At 36.2% G+C, this 25,689-nt stretch overlaps 1 protein-coding gene across 1 annotated transcript in view; it reads right to left on the reverse strand.

The window, feature by feature from the left end:
- The window catches only part of SCARA5 (scavenger receptor class A member 5), an 807,029-nt gene that overhangs the window by 771,065 nt on the left and 10,275 nt on the right, over window positions 1–25,689 (reverse strand). Inside the window, exon 2 of the mRNA XM_053709505.1 lies at window positions 2,136–2,262. Coding sequence (XP_053565480.1) covers window positions 2,136–2,247 — 112 coding nt within the window. The 5' untranslated portion in view covers window positions 2,248–2,262. The remainder of the gene's footprint in view (window positions 1–2,135; window positions 2,263–25,689) is intronic.

Raw genomic sequence — 25,689 nt, forward strand, 5'->3', positions numbered from 1 at the left:
TCTTCTATTAATCTGGTATAGCTGTGCTACATTATCATTAAAGGGACAGTATACTATAAAATAGTTTTTCCCTTAATGTGTTTCCAACTACTTTTTTTACAAGCTGCAGAGTATAAATAGTATGAGATTTGCTTTTTTGAGGCTTATTTGTGTATATGAATTAGCTGATTTTGTGTTTTGAAGCCACAACCTAATAAAATGGGTTGAGCTTGTAGGTATAATCAGATCTCATTACCTTATCACATTGTGTACATATACGTGCTTCTTTATCTTATATCTATCCATAAACCAATCACCAATACTTGGAGAGAACAATGGAAAATTAACATTGTATTACCTTATCTCTTCTATAACCCACTGGGAGTGTAATTTCTTCTACTGGCTGTGTTAACACAGCTTGGCCTTAAGACCAAAAACTTTTAGAATAGGTGGGGATACCACAGGATAAATAAACTAATTCAAATGCCAATATAAGGTTAATGGAAATACTTGTAAACATTTTAATACACTCCAGCAGGTAAAGTGGATTATTGGGAACAAATTAAAGGGGAGAAAATCTTTGAGTAAACTGTCCCTTTAAAGGAGAAACTACACCAAATTGTGAGAGCTGCAAAAAAAATCATTGGGTGTCAACTTATTTCTCTTAAAGGGATGTTATGGTCAAAAATTATCTTTTTTGCATTGTATTGGTTGGCTTATAACTAAATTATATCCAAATATCCTTTGCTGTACTTCTATTACTGTTTCCTTGATATTCCAGCTGTAAAGTGGGTGTGTTACAAAACCTACCGTGAGGCTAATTTGCATTAGCCAATCACAGTGGGCAACCTGCATTCTACAAATCTCTGCAGTTCCGGGTATTTATTTTCTGGCCATGCATGCGCTCTACTAAGTTCTAATCTAACGCATGTGTTTTCTGTTCCTTCACCGACATCACTGATGCCATATATCATTGCAAGTATAGCGCAGGGAAGATTCACTATGAGCATGTGGCTAAGTTCTCCGAAGACCTGGCAAAAAGCCTTCATGTATTGCAGTGCCCATGCGTGATGTATATTATAGAAATGCTCATGTGTTGGGGAAGTGAATTTATGCTAAAACATTACAATTAGATGGGCGTGAAAAATAATGAGTCGGAAACCCTGTTGTTCGAGTGGACAGGCAATTGGCCCATCACAGTGGTAAAATAAATAAAGTTTTAAACCATCTTAGAAGCTTTGGTTTCTTGGTTTAGTACGTTCACATTGATTATTTTATTTATGAACAATATGTATTAAAAAAAACTTACCCTTTTAAGTAGACTTTTCTAATCCTTTAAGGTCATTTAGTTTTCAATAATGAATAAGAGTGTCAGAACATTTTTTATCTGATTTGTCTCACCCTGACCATTGTTTTTTTAATCTTCTATCTTTTTATCATAGGCCAAAGTTGAGAGTTTTACTAACTCGGACAAATCATTTTTTAAATAGTTTTTTTCCCCCAGGCTATTAAAATATAAAACAGGAATAATTCTATTATTTCACTTCTTGTATGATAACTTGCACTTAAGTCACTTTTTGTGAATATAATTGATGATTAGATTTTTACACTGCTCATAGTATTTGTTCATTATCATTTGATATCTTTTGCCCCATGAAGAATTCTTTGTATATTTTTTATATACTTGGCAAATAAATTATTATATTCTATATAGAAAAATATGTCTAGTATATTACTTGTCCCCTGAAATTTAACACGAGTAAGTCATTTCAGTAAGGAAAACAGCCTTTCCAGGTCCTATCAATGGTGCAAGGTCTGAATTTAATTTGATGTGCATTTTTTTTGCTAATTATATCAGTGGCAGTTCTATGGGGTGCGGGGAAGGGGGGTGATATGCACCTCACAATGCAAGTGTAGCACCCCCACTAAGCTGTAAAGGGCATCAAAATCTCTGTCAAGTGACGCCAATCGTTACTGGTTAGAATACATTTGTAATTAATTTACTTATATAAACAATTAAATGAACACGCCAACAATTGTGACATGATATTTATTTTCTTTATTTGTTACTATTTCTTTAAAAAAACATAATTTTTACCAAAATATTATGAATTTGTGAAACATGGCTTTACGTGCTAATCATGGTCTGTACTTACCCCCATCACAGAGGTTCATCTTGGAAAGGTTTCTACCCTCAAAAGATTCCTCGAAGACGGAACCGTTTTCCTTCTCATCAAATGTGTGAAGGTAGGTAGCCTTATTGTCCATGGTGATGTAATTTGTCTAAAGTAAGAATAAAAAACAAAAATGTACACCAAGATTGAAAATGTGTTTCTTACAGGAAAAAATATTTATATATTTACTATAAAATATTAAAGGAAAACCCTAATTTTTTTTCTTTCACAATTCAAATAGAACATGCAATTTTAAACAACTTTCTTGTTTACTACTATTATCAAATTGGCTTTGTTTTCTTTGTATCTTTTGTTGAAGAGCAGGGATATAAGTTCAGGAGCGTGAACAGCAATTTTGCTACAATGTTATGTGCAAGAGCAGTAGATGGCAGCACTATTTACTGCTGTGTAGCACTCCAGACATCTACCTAGGTAGCTCTTCAACAAAGAATACCGTGGGAATGAAGCTAATTTAATAATAGAAGACATTTGGAAACTTTTTTTAAAATGAATCACAAAATACATTTTCATATAAATAGTTTCATATAAATGTAGCTTTGGTTAGTAACAATTATTATAAGACTGCAAACATTTAACATTTATTTATCACAGGCAAATACAAGAGACAATTAAACCAAAATCCCACTCAGAGCGACCACTAGTGCTAGCTGTATGCCAGTGGGTGATACCTATAGTGCATTAGCACTGATCACACCTGGTAGCACAATGCAGGTAGGTCTGCATGTTTTTAGGTAGCACTAGGTAAGAAAGACCATTTTCCCAACTCAATATAGGAACCATATCTTATAAGGACAATATAGGGACCGTATCTTATAAGGACAATATAGGGACCGTATCTTATAAGGACAATATAGGGACCGTATCTTATAAGGACAATATAGGGACCGTATCTTATAAGGACAATATAGGGACCGTATCTTATAAGCACAATATAGGGACCATATCTTATAAGGACAATATAGGGACCGTATCTTGTAAGGACAATATAGGGACCGTATCTTATAAGGACAATATAGGGACCGTATCTTATAAGGACAATATAGGGACCTTATCTTATAAGGACAATATAGGGACCGTATCTTATAAGGACAATATAGGGACCGTATCTTATAAGGACAATATAGGGACCGTATCTTATAAGGACAATATAAGGACCGTATCTTATAAGGACAATATAGGGACCGTATCTTATAAGGACAATATAAGGACCGTATCTTATAAGGACAATATAGGGACCGTATCTTATAAGGACAATATAGGGACCGTATCTTGTAAGGACAATATAGGGACCGTATCTTATAAGGACAATATAGGGACCATATCTTATAAGGACAATATAGGGACTGAATCTTATAAGGACAATATAGGGACCATATCTTGTAAGGACAATATAGGGACCGTATCTTATAAGGACAATATAGGGACTGTATCTTATAAGGACAATATAGGGACCATATCTTGTAAGGACAATATAGGGACAGTATCTTATAAGGACAATATAGGGACTGTATCTTATAAGGACAATATAGGGACCGTATCTTATAAGCACAATATAGGGACCATATCTTATAAGGACAATATAGGGACTGTATCTTATAAGGACAATATAGGGACCGTATCTTATAAGGACAATATAGGGACCGTATCTTATAAGCACAATATAGGGAACATATCTTATAAGGACAATATAGGGACCATATCTTATAAGGACAATATAGGGACCATATCTTAAAAGGACAATATAGGGACCATATCTTATAAGGACAATATAGGGACCATATCTTATAAGGACAATATAGGGACCATATCTTATAAGGACAATATAGGGACCATATCTTATAAGGACAATATAGGGACCGTATCTTATAAGCACAATATAGGGACCGTATCTTATAAGGACAATATAGGGACCATATCTTATAAGGACAATATAGGGACCGTATCTTATAAGGACAATATAGGGACCGTATCTTATAAGGACAATATAGGGACCGTATCTTATAAGGACAATATAGGGACCGTATCTTATAAGCTCAATATAGGGACCATATCTTATAAGGACAATATAGGGACCGTATCTTGTAAGGACAATATAGGGACCGTATCTTATAAGGACAATATAGGGACCGTATCTTATAAGGACAATATAGGGACCATATCTTATAAGGACAATATAGGGACTGTATCTTATAAGGACAATATAGGGACCATATCTTGTAAGGACAATATAGGGACCGTATCTTATAAGGACAATATAGGGATTGTATCTTATAAGGACAATATAGGGACCATATCTTGTAAGGACAATATAGGGACAGTATCTTATAAGGACAATATAGGGACTGTATCTTATAAGAACAATATAGGGACCGTATCTTATAAGGACAATATAGGGACCGTATCTTATAAGCACAATATAGGGACCATATCTTATAAGGACAATATAGGGACCATATCTTATAAGGACAATATAGGGACCATATCTTATAAGGACAATATAGGGACCATATCTTAAAAGGACAATATAGGGACCATATCTTATAAGGACAATATAGGGACCATATCTTATAAGGACAATATAGGGACCATATCTTATAAGCACAATATAGGGACCATATCTTATAAGCACAATATAGGGACCATATCTTATAAGGACAATATAGGGACCGTATCTTATAAGCACAATATAGGGACCATATCTTTTAAGGACAATATAGGGACTGTATCTTATAAGGACAATATAGGGACCATATCTTATAAGGACAATATAGGGACCGTATATTATAAGGACAATATAGGGACCGTATCTTATAAGGACAATATAGGAACCATATCTTATAAGGACAATATAGGAACCATATCTTATAAGGACAATATAGGGACCATATATTATAAGGACAATATAGGGACCATATCTTATAAGGACAATATAGGGACCATATCTTATAAGAACAATATAGGGACCATATCTTATACGGACAATGTAGGAACCATCTATACTATAATTGCGCTTGTAATGTCCGTCGCCGTTGGCAGTTGCGCACACATCCTCAATGGAATGTTGGCAGCGCGAGGACAAAATAATTCACCTGGATTCAGCGAAGGTGGATTCTTTCACCACCCTGCCATTTTCGCAATCCACCGTTGGATGCAGCAAAGGCAAACAGAGCATTAAAAAACGCAACACCTAATCGCCCACATTAAAGTATTTTTTTTAAAAAATTAACCGCCCGCATCAAGTATTAAAAAAAAACACCTCCGCACGAAATATAACAAAAAAAATCCTACACAAAGTATTAACTCCTAAACCGCAAAACCCCAACATTGCAATAAACCCTATTTACCCTATTAACCCCTAAATCGCAAAACCCCTACATCGCAATAAACCTATTTACCCTATTAACCCCAAAACCCCTACATCGCAATAAACCTATTTACCCTATTAACCCCTAAAACGCAAAACCCCCACATCGCAATAAACCTATTTACCCTATTAACCCCTAAACCCCTACATCGCAATAAACCTATTTACCCTATTAACCCCTAAACTGCAACACCCCTACATCTCAATAAACATATTTACCCTACTAACCCCTAAACCGCAAAACCCTACATAGCAATAAACCTATTTACCCTATTAACCCCTAAACCCCTACATTGCAATAAACCTATTTACCCTATTAATAAACTACCAGTAGGGTAGTAGGGCATTTAGCTCTTTTTCTGCCCATCCCTAATCTAAGTAAAATCCCCCCAAAAAAACCGTAAAAACTCCTAAGTATAACCCCCAGGTTGGCACTCACGGTACCTAAAGTCCGGGGGAGAAGGTCCTGTTCCAGGCGCTGAAGTCTTCTTCCAAGCGCAACCTCTTCTTCTTTCAGGAACATCCTGCGTGCGGAGCGGAGCTGAAGACCGGCGGCTCTGGAACTGAAGACCGGCGAGCGTGGAGGATCTTCTTCGTACGATCTCCGCTGTATACTGAATAGTGAATTCAAGGTACGCGATTAAAGATGGCGTCCCTTCAATTCCTATTGGCTGATTTGATTTTTCCAATTCAAATCAGCCAATAGGATGAAAGCTACTCAAATCCTATTGGCTGTTTAAATTAGCCAATAGGATGAGAGCAAGTGAAATTCTATTGGCTGATTTGAATAGCCAATAAAATTTCACTTGCTCTCATCCTATTGGCTAATTTAAACAGCCATAGGATTTGAATAGCTTTCATCCTATTGGCTGATTTGAATTGGAAAAATCAAATCAGCCAATAGGAATTGAAGGGACGCCATCTTTAATCGCGTACCTTGAATTAACTATTCAGTGTACGGCGGAGATCGTACGAAGAGGATCCTCCACGCAGAGGATCCTCCACGCACCATGGCTCCGCAGTCGCCGGTCTTCAGTTCCAGGGTCGCCGGTCTTCAGCTCCGTGGTCTTCAGTCTTCAGCACCGCTCCGCACAGGATGTTCCTGGAAGAAGAAGAGGTTGCGCTTGGAAGAAGACTTCACCGCCTGGAACAGGACCTTCTCCGCCGAACTTCAGGAACCGTGAGTACCAAACTGGGAGTTAGACTTAGGATTTTTTTAAGGGGGATTTGTTTTATTTAGATTAGGGATGGGCAGAAAAAGCGCTAAATGCCCTTTTAAGGGCAATGCCCAAACAAATGCCCTTTTCAGGGCAATGGGTAGTTTAGGTTTTTTAGTGTTAGGTTATTTTATTTGGGGGGGGTTTGGTGGGCGGGGGGGGTGGGGGGGTTACTGTTAGGGGGGTCTTTGTGTATTTTCTTGAAAAAGAGCTGTTTATCTTGGGGCAATGCCCTGCAAAAAGCCCTTTTAAGGGCTACTGGTAGTTTATTCTTAGAGTAGGGGGTGTTTTTATTTTGGGGGTCTTTTTATTTCATAGGGATTAGGTTTAATTTTGATAAATTTGGTAATTAGATTTTTTTATTTTCTGTAATGTTAGCTTTTTTTATTTTTTGTAAACTTTTTTTTTTGTAACTTTAGAATGTATTAGTTTAGGTAATATGGGTTTATTTAATGGGGTGTAAGGTTAGGGGTTGTAAGGTTAGGGGGTGTTAGGTTAGGGGGTGTTAGGTTAGTGTACTGTACTTAGTTATTTAAATAGTTATTTGCGTTGTGGGTTTTGGCGGTTTAAGTGGTTAATATGTTAAATAGGTTTATTGCGATGTAGGGGTTTTTGCGGTTTAGGGGTTAATAGGGTAAATAGGTTTATTGCGATGTAGGGGTTTTTGCGGTTTAGGGGTTAATAGGGTAAATAGGTTTATTGCGATGTAGGGGGTTTTGCGGTTTAGGGGTTAATAGGGTAAATAGGTTTATTGCAATGTAGGGGTTTTGCGGTCTAGGGGTTATGTATATAAAGAAATGTACTAAAAGCAGATATAAGAGAAGATAATTTGTATTTATTTAGGACAGTCGTTTGTCTAATTAGAGTGTGGCTATATCTGTAGTTTATTATATAGAAAATATTTTTTATATATTTAAGATAGTAGTCCATTAAAATTATAGTATTGCTACACCTATAGTTTACATTTTTATATAAAAGAAGAGTTACAAAATACGTGGTTTCTACATTTGTAGTTTAAAAAATAATTAGACTGCCCTCTGGGCAGGCTTATCGACTAATATCTTATAAGAACAATATAGGGACCATATCTTATTAGGTCAATATAGGGACCATATCTTATAAGGACAATTTGGGGACCATATCTTATAAGGACAATATAGGGACCATTTCTTATAAAGACAATATAGGGACTGTATCTTTTAAGGACAATATAGGGACCATATCTTATAAGGACAATATAGGGACCATATCTTATAAGGACAATATAGGGACCATATCTTATTAGGTCAATATAGGGACCATATCTTATAAGGACAATATAGGGAGCATATCTTATAAGGACAATATAGGGACCATATCTTATAAGGACAATATAGGGACCATATCTTATAAGGACAATATAGAGACTGTATCTTTTAAGGACAATATAGGGACTGTTTCTTTTAAGGACAATATAGGGACCATATCTTATTAGGTCAATATAGGAACCATATCTTATTAGGTCAATATAGGGACCATATCTTATAAGGACAATTTGGCGACCATATCTTATAAGGACAATATAGGGACCATATCTTATAAGGACAATATAGGGACTGTATCTTTTAAGGACAATATTGGGACCATATCTTATAAGGACAATATAGGGACTGTATCTTTTAAGGACAATATAGGGACCATATCTTATGAGGACAATGTAGGAACCATATCTTATTAGGTCAATATAGGGACCATATCTTAAAGGGACGAATCTTAAAAAAAATATTTCACGATTCAGATTGAACATTTCCATATTAAACAACCTTTCATTTAATTTGCTTCTATTATCAAATCTGGTTCATCCCCTTGGTATCCTTTGTTGAGTGAGCTACAATGCACTACTAGGAGATAGCTGAACACATTGGGTGAGCCGATGACAAAAGACATATAAGTGCAGCCACCAATCAGAAGCTATCTCCTAGTAGTGCTTTGCTGCACATAAGCCTACCTAGGTATGCTTTTCAACAAAAGATATTAAGAGAACGAAGCAATATAGATAACAGAAACAAACTCAAAAGTTGCTCAAAATTGCATGCTCTCTCTGAATTAAAACTTTAATTTTACTGTCGCTTTAAGTCAGGTGCCACAATACCACAGGCTACAGTACAGCACGTGCTTCTTGATTTCTGTCTATGAGTGGACTGAGAACTTGTACAAATATTTCTTTAACTATTGTATAAGGATAAGTGGTGTAGTCACAAAATCAGGCAACATGAGAGAAAATCGTTGGTAAAGACACAATTCTTCTATATGTGTAACCTTGTAATTCTATGTTGGACGGAATAAAATATATTTTGAAGGTGTTCTGGTTCTAGGATGTTTATATAGAGAGCTTTAGTAGCTCTATATCATATGAGTAAGGCTATTTGGCAAATGTAACCTTGTGCCCAATATTATATTACACTATAAATCTTTTTTATTCCCTTTGAGGTACAGAGAAGTGACCCTAAATTTAAAAACACAATTTCCACAAATTTGCAAATCCATTTGTGCGCAGTGCTTTCATTACAAATCGTTTTTGTTTGTTTTCGTGTAATTTCACGGAACGGTTTACTGAATTATTTTTATTTAATGGTCATTCAAAGCCTCAATTGACTATTTTTTTTTTTTTTTTGTTATTCAAAGTTTATAACGTAAAATATTTTTGAAATTAAAGTAAAATGTGATATTAAAGCTAAAATAAAATGTGTTAAACTAAATATTAAATTGAATTTTAGAATAATATGATACAATATATATTTTATGTGTTAAAAGTTAGAAAGAGTATATGAATTGAAAGTCATATATTTTATTTCTTAGTCTTAATGTTTTGATAAGATCAAACATATCATTGTTAGTGATCATTTGTAAAGATAACCACTAACACGTGGCTAAAATTGCTCTTTTACAGCTTGAGCCTATTATCATCATGATGTATGGTTTCAAAAGGATAGTTACAATTCCGTTTTATGTCCCTAAGCAATAAGGTATAGCTGGTTCAGCATTCTTAACGGGATATTAGCCTGAAAATAATTTGTAGATGTTTAAATATTGAATTGCAAAGGCTTGGTTCCTATAAAGTACTTTGATTTCTATAAAATAATGGGTGCCAGCATGTTGCAACTTAGGATTCCCCCTTATCTATCTCTTCTGATGAGGACAATTAGGGACATTTGTAAAAGAGGCAAGCAAAGAGACTGTGCAAACAAGGCTGTGTAGATTATAGGATTGTTAAGGTAATTTTTAGCATGGTTTCCAGACAGTCTTGTTTGTATAAAACTATAAGCCAATAAAGGGACATGAAACCCATATTTGTTTCAAGCTTCAGATAGAGTGTATAATTAAATTAAAAACAAAAAAACTTTCCAATGTATTTCTTTAATCAGGTAGGTAGACTCAGGAGAGTGGGCATGTCTAGAGCAGTATTTGGAAGGAGTTTTGCAAGCATGCTTTTAACAAAGTTATATATTTTCAAAATCACTAGATTACAGCAGTGTTTGCTCCCATATAGGGCTTCAAATACATGCACACTGCCTACCTAAGTATGCTCTTCAATAAAGTATACCATGAGAACAAAGCAAATTTCTAAAATTGTATACTCTCCAAATTCCTAATGAACAGATAGTGCCCTTCTATAGAATAATATAACTGTGTGTTATTGTGTGTAATGCATCTGTGAAAACTTAATTTATTTCATACAGGTGTCTGCCATACACTCTAAGGTGCAGTGCACAGACACTCAAAGGATATGTGAGTATGCCGCTGTAAAACAGTAAGAACTTTTACTAGAAGCATTTTTCTAATGTAAGTATATTGTAAAAATGCTTTTATTAGAAACAGAAAATCCCCTATGCACATTTCAATTTAATCACCAATTAGCAAGCGCTACCCAGGTGCTGAACCAAATATGGTCTGGCTCCTAAGCTTACATTCCTCATTTTTCAAATACTGATACCAAGATAAAGAAGAATATTTGATAATAGGAGTAAATTCAAAAGTTGCTTAAAATTGAATGCTCTGTCTGAATTATGAAATTGGGTTTGATATCCCTTTAACTATTAACCGCTGCCAGGATGAAGATAAGAAGATGGACCACCACCGGGATAAAGAAAGACCACCACCGGGCCGCCGCCATCATCATCTTTGGTGAGTACCATCTTGTGCTTTAAAGTTAGTTTTTTTTGTGTTTTTTTTTTTTAAGACTAGCTTTTTTATATCTGGGCAGCAAAAGAGCTAAATGCCCCTTTAAGGGCAATTCCAAGCCAAATGCCCTTTTCAGGGCACTTTTTAGATATTTTTTTTAGATAGTGTTTTTTGGGGGGTAGGGGTGGGGTTGAATGTTAGAGGGTTATAGTTCATTTTTTAAGAAAAAGAGTTTGATCACTTTGTACGGCAATGCCCTACAAAAGGCCCTTTTAAGGGCTATTTGTACTTTAGTTTTAGAATAGTGTAGTGTTTTACTATATGTTTAGGGGCTGCCTGTGGTGGGGTTAATAGTGTAGTGTTTTAGTGTGGGGGTTCGCTGTTTAGGGGTTAAAGGGCCATGATACCTAAATGTTGAAACACTTGAAAGTGATGCAGCATAGCTGTAAAAAGCTGACTAGAAAATATCACCTGAACATCTCTATGTAAAAAAAAAATATTTTACCTCAAAAATTCCTCAGTAGCCACATCCCATTGTAAAGGACTTCTAAGCAGCAAATCAGTATGTCTGTCCCGGGACAGCTAAGGGAGTGAGCTTTTCGTGCACACTCATCTTATTTCCTTATTCAGTTTAAGGAAGTTTACTATGAAATCTCATGAGAGTTAAGTGAAATCTCATATCACAGATCACAGTAAAAGAGTTCATGACCTCAGCACTAATGATTCTGATTGGCTGCTGTTCATTTCTTCATTTTTTTTTTTTTTTTTACCTTTTTTACAGAACTTACTCTGGTGAGCTGAGGAAGTTGTGAGGTAAAATATCTTCCTTTTTTACATAGAGATGCTCAGGTGATATTTTCCTTTCAGCTTTTTACAGTTATACTGCATCAGTTTCAATTATTTAGCATACGAGTATTATGTCCCTTTAATAGTGTAATGTTTTACTATGTGTTGGGGACTCGTTGTTTAGGGGTTAATAGTGTAGTGTGCTACTATGTTTTGGGGCTGGCGGGTTAGTGGTCAATAGTGTAGTGTTTTACTATGTGTTTTGGGGCTGGCTGTTTAGGGGTTAATAGTGTTGTGTTTTTCTATATGTTGGGGGGCTTGCTGTTTAGGTGTTAATAGTGTAGTCTTTTACTAAGTGTTGGGGGCTGGCTGTTTAGGGTTTAATACTGTAGTGTTTTAATATATGTTGGGGGGCTCACTGTTTAGGGGTTAATAGTGTAGTGTTTTACTATGTGTTGGGGCTGGCGGGATAGGAGTAAATAGTGTAGTGTTTTGCTATGTGTTTTGGGGCTGGCTGTTTAGGGGTTAATAATATAGTCTTTTACTATATGTTGGGGGCTTGCTGTTTAGGGATTAATAGTGTAGTGTTTTACTTAGCGTTGGGGGCTGGCTGTTTATGGGTTAATAGTGTAATTTTTTAATATATGTTAGGGGGCTCGCTGTTTAGGGGTTAATAGTGTAGTGTTTTACTATGTGTTGGGGGCTGGCTGTTTAGGGGTTAATAGTGTAGTGTTTTACTATGTGTTGGGGGCTGGCTGTTTTGGGGTTAATAGTGTAATGTTTTAATATATGTTGGAGGCTCACTGTTTAGGGGTTAAAAGTGTAGTGTTTTACTATGTATTGGGGGCTGGCAGGTTAGGGGTTAATAGTGTAGTATTTTACTATGCATTGGGGCTGGTGGTTTAGGGGTTAATAGTGTACTGGGGACTTTGTGGTGGTTTAGGGGTTATTAGAGTAAGTGCTTATAGCGATTAGGTTTGCGCAAGTTTGTGCTGTACTTGCAGAAGCTTGTCCCTCTTCATCAATACAGCAGTGGCAGCTGTCCGGCAGTCAGGATAGGCAAAGCAATACTGCTGTATTAGTTTCAATTTAAATGTAACCTACTTTAGTTTAACATTTTTTTAGACCCCAAAAAAATCTGTTTTCATGCTTTTTTATATGCATGAAATTGTTTAAATACAGTATCCCTTTAAAGTGACATAAAACGTTAGAGCATTTTATTATTGCACTGTTGCCGGCATATAACTTCATGTTACTCCCTGCAAGAGGTTACACATATAGCTAAAGTTAACTCCAGATCAGCAATGAACTATCTGGTACCCATCTGGTGAGCCAATCACAAGAGGCATATGTGTTTAGCCTTTCTCTATCACCAGCTAGCTCCCAATGGTGTGTTGCCGCTTCAGAGCCTACCTAAGTATGCTTTTCAGCAAATTATACCAAGAGAGTTTCATTTTGATGTTCATTTCCCTTTAATGTAGTAATTTTTCAACTATATTAAAAATGATTACAGTGATACTTTGCTATTGTAAGCGTCAATTAAGTAAATATGACAAAGGTAGGACGAATCATCACGTATATATATATTAAATAAACACTGCATGAAAAGGTTAGATTTGATTCAAATTATATCAATTTAAATTACAATTTAATTCACTAGTCAATAAGACTCAATTTAAATCATGGTTTTCTACAGAAAGGTTACATTTTTAAAATAATAACTTTTCAGATTATTTTTCCAGTTATAACTAGTGATTTGGTTATATACCATTAGAAATACATAGAGAGATCGTTTAAATGAATAAAATTATTGAGAGGTGAACTATCTCCTATTGAATAAGTTAATCATTCATATTTGATCAACTTTGCAGCTGTACTTTATTGAAAGGAGAAAACAAATCATTACCTTCATAATGTCAATTTAAATAGTTTTATTTAGCTAAAAAATAATAACCATTACCTTAGTAATAACAATCTCAATAGTTTTATTTAACTGAAGCAATGTCTCAAAACAGAATGCACCTGTCATGGTTGATTATATATTTTTTACCTGTTCTATGTAAACTTTTTGCATCTATTGTGTATTATTGTTTTTGAATTTTATTGTACCCTATTGTATCAATGCAATGTTTTGTGGACCCCGGACATACTTGAAAACGAGAGCAATCTCAATGTATCCTTCCTGGTAAAATATTTTATAAATAAAATAAAAATAAATAAAAATAAATTATAGGTTTCACTTTCATGTTTTCTGCTTGCCCCTCCCTCCTCACACTTAGGTCCTTGTGCAGATCTAATCTACTTCAAACAATCTTCTATTCATTGAGCTTCTTCTTGAAACTTAGTAAGAGTTGATTCTGTCTTTGCAAGGAACATTAAAGGGACAGTAATGTCAAAATTAACCTTTCATGGTTCAGCTAGAACAGGCAATTTGAAATAACTTTCCAATTTACTTCCATCATATAATAGGCTTTATTCTCTTATTATTCTTTTGTTGAAACCCATACACAGGTAGGCTAGGAGCTAGCTGCTGGTTGAAGTCTGAACATATATGCCTCTTGTCATTGGTTCACCTAATGTGCAGCACCCAGCAGAGTATTGCTCTCCTTCAAAAAAGGATACCAAGAGAATTATGCAAATTTGATAATAGAAGTAAATCTGACATTTGTATGCTGTATCTGAATCATAAAAGAAAAGCTGACTTATCTCCCTTTAAGGTTTATATCTTAACTCTGTATGTTTATTTTATAACGTGTTTTTTTTTTTTTTTTTGCAGTGAAGTAGGAGCATTTTATTTCTGCAAATACAAATCCACAGTTTTGAGAACTACAAAACAAAGAATATGTGATAATATCTTCTAGATAGAAAAAAAATGACCAAAATAATCTTTACTCCTCTGGAATAGTTTGGCATTGTGAATGGTTTAATTAAATTCATTTACCAAATAAATAATCAGTGCAGCCATAAATATACAGCCCTAATGCTACATAAATAAAAACTAATAATTGATGTTACCCACCCTGTTTTGTATATTACGGGTTTTTCAGTCATAGTTTGCTGTCATTTTAAGTATTGCCCTATTATGTCTTAGCATCAAAATAGAGCTATACATACACATTTACCACAGAAATATGTGTTCTTAGTAATTTCTCTAAATATCCTCAAGGACCAAAATAAAATAAAAAATACAGAAACATTATTTATTTTGCTGAATTTTCCAGCCCACACAAGCAGTAAATGTATCTAATCTGTGCAGTATAGAGAGATGAATGATATTGCTCCAGTAGAGGTTTAGATACATTGTCCAGATGTGATTTGTTCCAACTAATATCAGTTCAATGTTTTTTTATTTTATATGGAACTAGTTCTAAGAGAATACAGCAAGCATACAATTAAAGGGACATAAAGCAGTATTACAAAATAATTTTTAATGCATACATATGTGTGTATGTGTGATTTTGAGCCCTTTCCAATCAAACACCTTGTCACATACCATATCCCTTTCAAACCCTTTTAAATATAAAAAATAAAATATAAACATAAAACTGATTTGTTTTATTTATTAAAAATGTTTATATTAGTGTAATACTTTATTTTAATATGTTTTATATGCATTTTGTTTAACTTTTATATTAACCCTAACACTTTAAGGGACATAATACTCATATGCTAAATGACTTGAAAGTGATGCAGTATAGCTGTAAAAAGCTGACAGGGAAATATCACCTGAGCATCTCTATGTAAATAAGTAAGATATTTTACCTCAAAAATTTCTTCATCTCAGCAGAGTAACTTCTGTGTTAACAGTTATACTTCAGCTGCTGTCCAGCTGCAAGTTAAAAAAAAAACAAAACAAAAACAAACAATAGCCAATCAGCATCAGCAGTACTGAGGCAATGTTATACTCAGTGTTCCCTCTAAGGTCAGTTTAGTGTGCAGCCCAGCAGTGAAATAGTTAATAAGGGAACCACACCTTGCAGTCTGCATTGTGTAGTGTTTGCTAATAAACTCTTTCACTGCTGGGCCGCACACAAAACTGGCTTTAGAGGGAACACTGATATACGGTGATCTCATGAGATTTCACTGAAGCCTATCACAAAACACATATATGTGCAGCCACCAATCAGCAGCTAGCTCCCACTAGTGCATTGTTGTTCTTAAGCCTATCTAGGTATGCTTTTCAACAACGGATATCAAGAGAACTAAGCAAATTGGATAATGAAAGTAAATTGGAACATTGCTTAAAACTGCAAAATCTATTTTAATCATGAAAGTTTGATTTTTAATTTACTAACCCTTTAACACATATTACACAATTACACTACTATTTAATTTTAATGTAATGATTGCATCATCTAATACTAGTTACATAAATAGTATGTGTAAACTTATAAAACACCACCTGCATAAAGATTTAGATTTTTATATACAATGTATCACTGTTTTATTATACTATTTACAGATATCTGCTAGCAAGTAATTTATAAAGCAGATATAAACAGATTCTGTTGAATGCTGTTGGCCGTGGGTGGGTGCCAGATAGCTCACACTATTTGACTCTTTACTGAGACCATTAACATAATTAATTATTCTACTTAAGAACTATAAGTTAGTAAAATTCATGTCTGGGTGTAACTAATAATGCAACTTTAAGCCATTTATATATTAAATAATGATATATACAAATAAAATACTAGCCTAAGACAAATATGTAGATTTATTTTAATAAACAATATTATTTGTTTATATATTTTATTTTTTTAATATAATTTTTTATTGAGGTCTTTGAAAAAAAGAACAACATTATATTACTATAGCCCATTTACAGTAGCATGAAATATACATAATATATAAAGGTTGATATGGTAAGTAATTAGTTAAACAACATATTTACAGGTCAAAAAGATTATAGTAAACATAGGTAATTTCTTGAAACAAATATGTCCATAGAAGTTCCTCTACAGAGAATATTACAGCCCATAACTGTGTAGTAAGATGAACTAAAATATTGTTAGACATGAGAAATCTACATATATATCAATTTGTTAGCTGAGGTCTCAACCAATGAATAGGTAGATGGACTTAATATAATAAAACCTCATTTTTAATAGGGTTAGTATTTAGTATGTAAAAGCATATAAAGAACTGGGGAATCTTAGCAGGGGGATGGGGGGGGGGCGTGACCTGGGAGTTTAAAGATATAAGAATATTGTTATCAGTATGGGGCTCATTAGTGGACAGGTCTCTTTTGAGTGGATTAAATAACCAATGAAGTATATGAAGAGAGGGCTAATAATTATTTCGTGAGTTTAGCTATGCTAGTATTAAGTTATAGGAAGATAATTTTTCATAAACTTTATAATAAACACCCTACCACCTCAATATAAACCTAAAAAACAATGTTACCTAAACCACTAGATCATTATTTGCTATTTCAATAGGTTGAATGTGTCCACACGCAGAGTGCCCACAATTGTTTGGTCTGTAAAAGAAATAGTTTACCTATTGTAAAAAAAACTGTGCATTTTAGGACTGGGGTATACAATGAAATAGTCAGAAATTAGTTGTGGAGAGCAGGCTTACATGGAGCCTTCTGTTTATATAAAAGCCACTCTGATATCTGGTAATATATGTATAGTATACAGGAGGTGAATAAATAAGGGGGTCTTCAAAGGGGTAGACTAGAGTATAAATAAGCTCAGATATAAAATCTGGGACTCGCTTTATAATGGTATATATGGAGTAGTGGGCTAAATCTATCAGGTAGTAGAGAAGGGGTGGGTTGTTGTTTATGGGAAAGACAGTGCACAAAGTTATAAGAGATAGAACTTATGCTATAGAAAACCTGCCACATTCGCCTACTTCTTAATCTACCCAATTGTGCAATACATGCTCAAAGGGCACTGGGAATCCTTACTGGACATGCGGTGTGTATATGAGATAGGAAAAAAAAAAAAAAAGACACCCAGAAATTAAAATGAGAACAAAGCAAACATTGCTAGAACAGTAAATAAAACAGTTTCTGAGGGCAGTACATGTGAGGATCCTATCAACTGTGATCCATAGAGCTTCTAGTTGTGCAATAAACAAAGGCTTGTAAAGAACACTAAATATATAAATAAAGAAGTACTAAATATGTTCCATACATGTGCTGAAACTCTGGACCATTTGTATACTGGAAAAATTGCTCTGGAGCTTGTAAAGATCTTCTCAAGCCTACTTCTGATCTACAGCCGGGCTATTGAGATTTGTAGATATGACACAATATTAACAATATTCACACATAATAAAAACAGAGTTGCAAAGATATCTAGATCATTATTAGCAAATTCTACAAGTGGAATAAGTCCATGAACAAGGTACACAGGATTGTTCGGTCCAGAAGTTAAATCACAAGCGAAGTAAAAAAGTAATTGCCCCAGGATATAGCAAAGCAATAGAACTCGAATATGTAAGCAAATAGGGAAGCGCAATATTAAACAGGATAAACATATAAAGTTCCCAACTTAGTCTTATAGTGGAGAGCACAAAGTTTCACTAGCAGCAAGATCTCTATAAACTGGGCATACATTGATCACCATGGTAAATCTTCTATACTCACATAGTCCCCAAAAGGAACGTTAACTAAACATCATATTGCTAGCAATATCTTCTAGGTATCAAGTTAGGTGTCTAGGTATTCAAATGTTAGAAGGTGTTAAGTATTGTGGTCCCTAGTGTTCTTGTGTTCTTTAGTGTAAAGATTCAGATGCTAGCAGGGAGGACCTCGCTGAACATATTGTGTAGCTCAATGAGTATTAAATGAACTTTAAAATAGAGTGGAAGACCTATTATTTATTCCTTGACTGAGAAGGTCCTATCTAAGTAAAAAAGAAAAAAAAACATAACAGCAAACCCATCAAGAGTTCTGTAACAGTCTACACCAGAATTGTTATTGTTTAAAAAGACAGATAATCCCTTTATTACCAATTCCCTAGTTTTGCATAACCAACACAATTATATAAATACACTTTTTACCTCTGTGATTACCTTGTATCTAAGCCTCTGCAAACTGCCCCCTTATTTCAGTTCTTTTGACAGACATCCATTTTAGCCAATCAGAGCTGGCTCCCTGGAACTCTACATGCGTGAGCACAGTGTTATCTATATGTCACACATGAATTAACACCCTCTAGAGGTGAAAAACTGTTAAAATGCCCTGTGAGAAGAGGCGGCCTTCAAGGGCTTAGAAATTTGCATATGAACCTCCTAGGTTTAGCTTTCAAATAAGAATACCAAGAGAACAAAGCAAAATTGGTGATAAAAGTAAATTGAAAAATTGTTTACAATTACATTCTCTATCTGAATCAAGTTTATTTTGGACTTGACTATCCCTTTAAATGGTTAGGAAAGTCAAAAGTAAACTTTCATGATTCAGATAGAGCATGTTATTTTAAAAGACTTAAATTCACTCCTATTTTCAAATGCACTTTTTTCTCTTGGTATCCATTGTTGAAAAAGAATATGTACACATTCTACACTAGTGGGAGCTAGCTGGGGATTGGTGTCTGCACACATTTGTCTCATGATTGGCTGACAAGATGTGCTCAGCTAGCTCCCAGTAGTGCATTGATGCTTCTTCAGCAAAGGATATCAAAGGAATTAAGCAGATTTTATATTAGAAGTAAATTGTAAAGTTCTATAAAATTGTATGTTCTATCTGAATCTTAAAAGAAAACAAAATGGGTTTAATGTCCCTTTAAGCCCTAGAAACACAATTTAAATATAAATAAACACCATATACATGTGAACACATTTACACTTATAATGGCCTATCAAAGAGGTCTTGAGACCCCCATGGCTCCTTGTTATAAAGTTTAGAAGTCCAGCAGCAGTTCTAGAATCTAATATTTTGATGGCTAATGTGGAATGCTAGCAAAGCTGGTGAAAAAGTTGAAAGACCCAGCACACATAATATATGGAGCCCTTTGCAGCTCAATGGGGTGCTACACATAGGGTTGCCATCTCGGCCATTTATGTATTACACATAGGATAATAATTTTTTCTATGATCTCCCCACCGAAAAACGTGAAACAGACCCATAATAGTATGGCTTATAATATGAATCAGAACCTGCAATCGGAAGGTTTAATCACAAAGGACAATCTCACTCCAAACACTGAGGAGTTAATCCGACTGCAATGATGAACACATCCACTATCTGTATCGTATAAATAGAAGCTCTATGCTTACAGGAGTATGCTAGAGAAAGGCTGAGGACTATAGCTGAAACGCTTTGCATTAACCTGTATGTTGAACACTTTAATGGTTTTTTGACCTCACACGCTTGCTGCCTGAGCCCAGTCACAAGATCTCAGGAACTACCATCCGTAATACTACATCAAGCAATAGGACTGCTGAGGCTCCAAGATCGGCACAGAGAGCGGACATGTAAAGAGAGGTCAGAACCCTGCCACATAGTCAATCGGATCTAGGTAACATACTGTATGTATTGAGAAGTATACACCGACTTTTATTAGACAGATTCGATCTGTTTTTATTACCTTATCATTTTAAGGTTTTACATTATTGGACAAATTAATCTGTTTTATCCCCTAACTTGGGAGCATTATTGATATCGATATCTTGAAGGACTCTTTTCTTTTATTCTTAGGTTGGCCAACCTTCTATGCTAGTGTTTTATTTATTTATTTATTTGAGGAGATTATCCCTCTATGTGTTGTCTTTGATCGTGTATATTAAATATTGCACCGTAATACAAAGTCTGTAGGTCTCACATATTTTATTATAGATTAGATGTTAAAAGGTCCTATATAGAGGTTATTCACCCTTTCTACAAACCTTGTATTGCCTTACTTTCCATATTGGTATTAGCTTTTTAGCGCTCCTTTTTCCTTCCATTGTTTTCTTATTTTTAGAGTCCTGCTGCCTTTGCTGGCTTTTGAACTGGATTTTCCTACTGATTCTTCTTCTGCATTTCCCTTTTGCTGTGATGCATGGTGGATTGTTTATCCAGTATTTTGACCTGTGCCTGGACTTTACCTTGACTTATGTCTGCCTCATTCTAAACTGGATGTGACTGACCTCAGCCTGTCTGACCTTTCTGCGGTACACCTCTTCCTAACCCCGGCACAGTCCCACAATATCACCTCTAACCCTGCCTAGGCCTTTGTCCAACCCAGCAAGGGTTCCCAGACTGTTGGGTGTTAACCCTTTTTCCTGTTTAGTGCCTACAACTTTTTAGTTACAGCTAAAGTGTTGCTGTATCCTGGCACAGTCCTCTCACAGCTAAAGTACCTGCTTGTATCCTGCCACAGAGCCTGGTTATATTATGCCACGGCTACAGAGCCTGCTTGTATCCAGCCACAGAGCCTGCCTATATCCTCCCACAGTCACAGAGCTTCCTATATCCTCCCGCAACCACAGAGCCTTCTTGTATCCTACCACAGAGCCTTCTTGTATCCTGCCACAGAGCCTGGTTATATCATGCCACGGCTACAGAGCCTGCTTGTATCCAGCCAGAGAGCCTGCCTATATCCTCCCACAGTCACAGAGCTTCCTATATCCTCCCACAACCACAGAGCCTTCTTGTATCCTACCACAGAGCCTTCTTGTATCCTGCCACAGAGCCTTCTTGTATCCTGCCACAGAGCCTTCTTGTATCCTGCCACAGAGCCTGCTTGTATCCAGCCACATAGTCTGATTGTATCCTGCTGCAGCCACAGAGCCTGCTTGTATCCAGCCACAGAGTCTGATTGTATCCTGCTGCAGCCACAGAGCCTGCTTGCATCCAGCCACAGAGTCTGCTTGTATTAAGCCACAGAACCTGCTTTTTTCCTCCCACAACCAGAGAGTCTGCTTGTATCCTCCCACAACCACAAAGCCTGCTTGCATCCTGCCACAAAGCCTGCTTGCATCCTGCTACAGAGCCTGATGTATCCTCCCACAGAGCCTGTCTGTATCCTCCCACAGAGCTTGCCTGTATCCTGCCACAGAGCCTGCTTGTATCCTGCCACAGCCACAGAGCCTGCTTGTATTCTGCCGCAGAGCCTGCCTGTATCCTGTCACAGAGCCTGCCTGTATACTCCCACAGAGCCTGCTTGTATCCTGCCTGTATCCTGCCACAGAACCTGCTTGTATCCTGCCACAGCCACAGAGTCTGCTTGTATCCTGCCACAGAGCCTGCCTGTATCCTGCCACAGAGCCTGCTTGTATCCTGCCACAGCCACAGAGTCTGCTTGTATCATGCCACAGAGCCTGCCTATATCCTGTCACAGAGACTGCCTGTATATTTCCACAGAGCCTGCCTGTATCCTGCCACAGAGCCTGTTTGTATCCTGTCACAGCCACAGAGCCTGCCTGTATCCTACCACAGAGCCGGCTTGTATCTTGCCACAGCCACAGAGTCTGCCTGTATCCTCCCACAGAGCCTGCCTGTATCCTGCCACAGAGCCTGCTTGTATCCTGTCACAGCCACAGAGCCTGCCTGTGTCCTACCACAGAGCCTGCTTGTATCCTGCCACAGCCACAGAGCCTGCTTGTATCCTGTCACAGCCACAGAGCCTGCCTGTATCCTACCACAGAGCCTGCTTGTATCCTGCCACAGCCACAGAGCCTGCCTGTATCCTCCCACAGAGCCTGCCTGTGTCCTCCCACAGAGACTGCCTATATCCTCCCACAGAGCATTCAATATAAAATAAGTATATGATTATATACATATATATTTATGTGTTAATATGTGTATATACATATATTAACACATAAATATATATGTATATAAGAATATACATATATATTTACAGGGAACACACAGTTCCCATAGACAGCTATGTTAAGGCACTTTTTAGTGCTGTTTTTTTTCTAACACACCACACCTGCCAACTTTAACCCCTTAAAACTGCCTAGTGCATTTGTTTTTTATTTTTAAAAAAGTGCAATGTTCGCATTGCTAGGAAGCATTGCGTTCACAAGACAGCCCTTTCATAGGCTCCAATGGGAACCTCGGTTTGATGCCATCAGACGGGATCAGAATCTTAGTTCCCATAGACCACAATATAAAGGCACTCTTCAGTGCTGTTTTTTTGAACACCCCAGACCCGCCAACTTTAAATCCCCAAAACTGCCCAATGCAGTTGTTTTTATTTTAATAAAATGCTAATTTTTTAAAATAAAAAACTATAATACCCTCTATTTTGAGGGCATTTGGGGAACTTATCTGATCTGAATTTATGAGATCTGATCTCTGGTTAATTTCCTGAGTGCTAATTGCTACTGCGAGCTCACGGTAGCAATAACCAACCACTTGTAATTGCTGGTTATTTATCGTGCGCCCGCAAACAGGCAAATTTGCCTGTTTGTGGGCACATGATAAATTAGTGCTCCACTTCTAAACTGGCCCTTACGATTCTTTAGATAAAGTCTGTGGTGAAAGCATATTTGTATCATAATTTAAGAGTCTAATTTTTTTGACTAATGCTTAATTTGCTTAAGACTGCAGATAATATTACTGCTGTTCAGATCATACTGTTACCGGTCAGCATATAAAGGCCAGTGTTATGGATAACATTGCATTCCCAAAAACAACTGTTTGAGTTTACAATGCAAACTGTAACATGAGCCTGGTAAATAAACCATTTTCTTTACTTTATTGGTCTAACTTCTCAGTAAACTTCTGACCTACATAATGAGAGTGCACCCTAGGGACTAAATTACTATCACATGAGGAAGACAGCTTTAAAAGCTGGAAGAGAAACATCATGTGCTAGGAAATACTTATAGTCCCCGAATAACACATGAACCATTCCACAGCTGAGGGCTTTAATGCAAGACACATTCACCAACAGCACATTGTTGTTTGTTAATAGAACAATAATTATACTTCAGAGGGAAAGTATAAATATTTATTTCACACGTAAAATGATAAATCTTTAAAATGATGCAAACAAGGCTGGCTATGTATGTAGGCAATGCAGACAGCTGCCTACGGGGTGTAATTGATAGGATGCTTGCTTGATAGGTCAACTGTTAAAAAGAAATGTGGGTGCCAAAGTTAAACAGTCATGTTTAGATTGGATGCACAATTAAAAAAAAAAAACGTCCACAATTACTTCTGTTATGAAATTTCTTTTGTTGAAATGTAGTTCCTTTTCTATGAGAGCATACTTTGGTAGGCTCAGGAGAGTGCATGTGACTAGAGCTCTGTATTAATGTATGCAATGATCAAAAAAGATCCAAATGAGGAGCACCAGGCGATGTTGGATAAAAATAAAACTTAACTTTTATTCCAGCTCTGCGGCTTCCATTAAAACGTCACATTTACAACACATAAAAGGATAGCGTAGCATTCTCTTGCTTATGCGTTTCGGCATTAGCCGTAGTCATAGCATGAGAACCTTTCATATACCACACTCTTTTAAAATCCCCAACTCTTTCTGATTGGACCATTAAAAGTTACCTGCTAGCTACCTGATTGGTTGTTCGTTGTAAGCTGTGTATCCCTCCTAAATGTACTGAACAGGTGTGTGCTCTGTCTGCGAGATATGTTTGTAGGATGTCTCATATTTCTGTCGTATTGAGTATCACAAACATATTCATTATTATTACTCTATTTATCTGTTACTTTGTCACTTTATCCGTGTGGCTTTAATCTTATTATCCCTTATCTGTCCAAATTTGTAGATTGAATTTAAATTTAAATTAATATTCTGTTATTATTGCCTTTTAATTATTCTTATTCCATTTTAATTTACACAGACTTAAAATATGAGACATCCTACAAACATATCTCTCAGACAGAGCACCTGTTCAGTACATTTAGGAGGGATACACAGCTTACAACGAACAACCAATCAGGTAGCTAGTAGGTAACTTTTAACGGTCCAATCAGAAAGAGTTGGGGATTTTAAAAGAGTGTGGTATATGTAAGGTTCTCATGCTATGACTACGGCTAATGCCGAAACGCGTAAGCGAGAGAATGCTACGCTATCCTTTTATGTGTTGTAAATGTGACATGTTTTAATGGAAGCCGCAGAGCTTGAATAAAAGTTAAGTTTTATTTTTATCCAACATCGCCTGGTGCTCCTCATTTGGATCTTTTTTTGATCATTGCATAAATTGTTACGATTTTGGGATTTTGGAGTGAGCACAGGACACAGAAAACAGACAGACCCTGGGTGAGAGAAAGGATTTCCCACAAATCACAGAGGCGCCAGCAAGAGAAAAACCGGATGGAGAAATAAAGTTTGGAGAGAGAGAGGTCACAGCCGTTACTGCATTGATTGAGGAGGGAGCCTGTGTTCAACTAAGGTACAGGAAACCAAAATTTGGAAGGAAGGCTCCTGTGGACCGACAAGCAGAGGAGCCTCTGAGAGACCCGATAACACAAGTGCCGCCAAGAGCGGGTAAGACACTTGAACCATATTTAACAAGATTGCTGTTTACTGCAACAAATTGATACTCTTATTAGAGACATTCTAACCAATTTGTAACGCACACACCATAAGTATTGGAGGCTGCACTTTTTAAAGAGTGCAAGTGAATTGGGAAATCCTCGATCCCAGGTTTTACAATAATAAGAATTAAGAGAGACTGTTTTTTTGGTGCTTGGACTTTTTGTGTGTGTACAGCTTTAGAGCTCTGTATTGTAGCAGTTTTTGCAGCATTGATTGTAGCAGTTGTATACAGAAAGGGCTAGATTACAAGTGAAGTACTACTGGGCGCTAACATAGCTCGAGGTAAATCAATAGCGCTTTCATTTTTTGTGCTCATATTACAAGTTGAAAGAATTTTTTTATCGTGCAAACAGAAATCTAGGGTGCACTAACATCTGATTTTCAGATGGTGCAGGTGCGCTAAATCCCTCCCATAATAGAGTTTTGTGAGGGAGCACTTAAAAAGTCATGTTTGCTAACGTTCGAGCACTGAAATACTTTAATATATTTTTTCATCTTCTTTTGTTATGCATATTTTCAAGCATTAACACTTTACG

Source organism: Bombina bombina, chromosome 4, assembly GCF_027579735.1.
Source record: "Bombina bombina isolate aBomBom1 chromosome 4, aBomBom1.pri, whole genome shotgun sequence".
Lineage (NCBI taxonomy): Eukaryota > Metazoa > Chordata > Amphibia > Anura > Bombinatoridae > Bombina > Bombina bombina.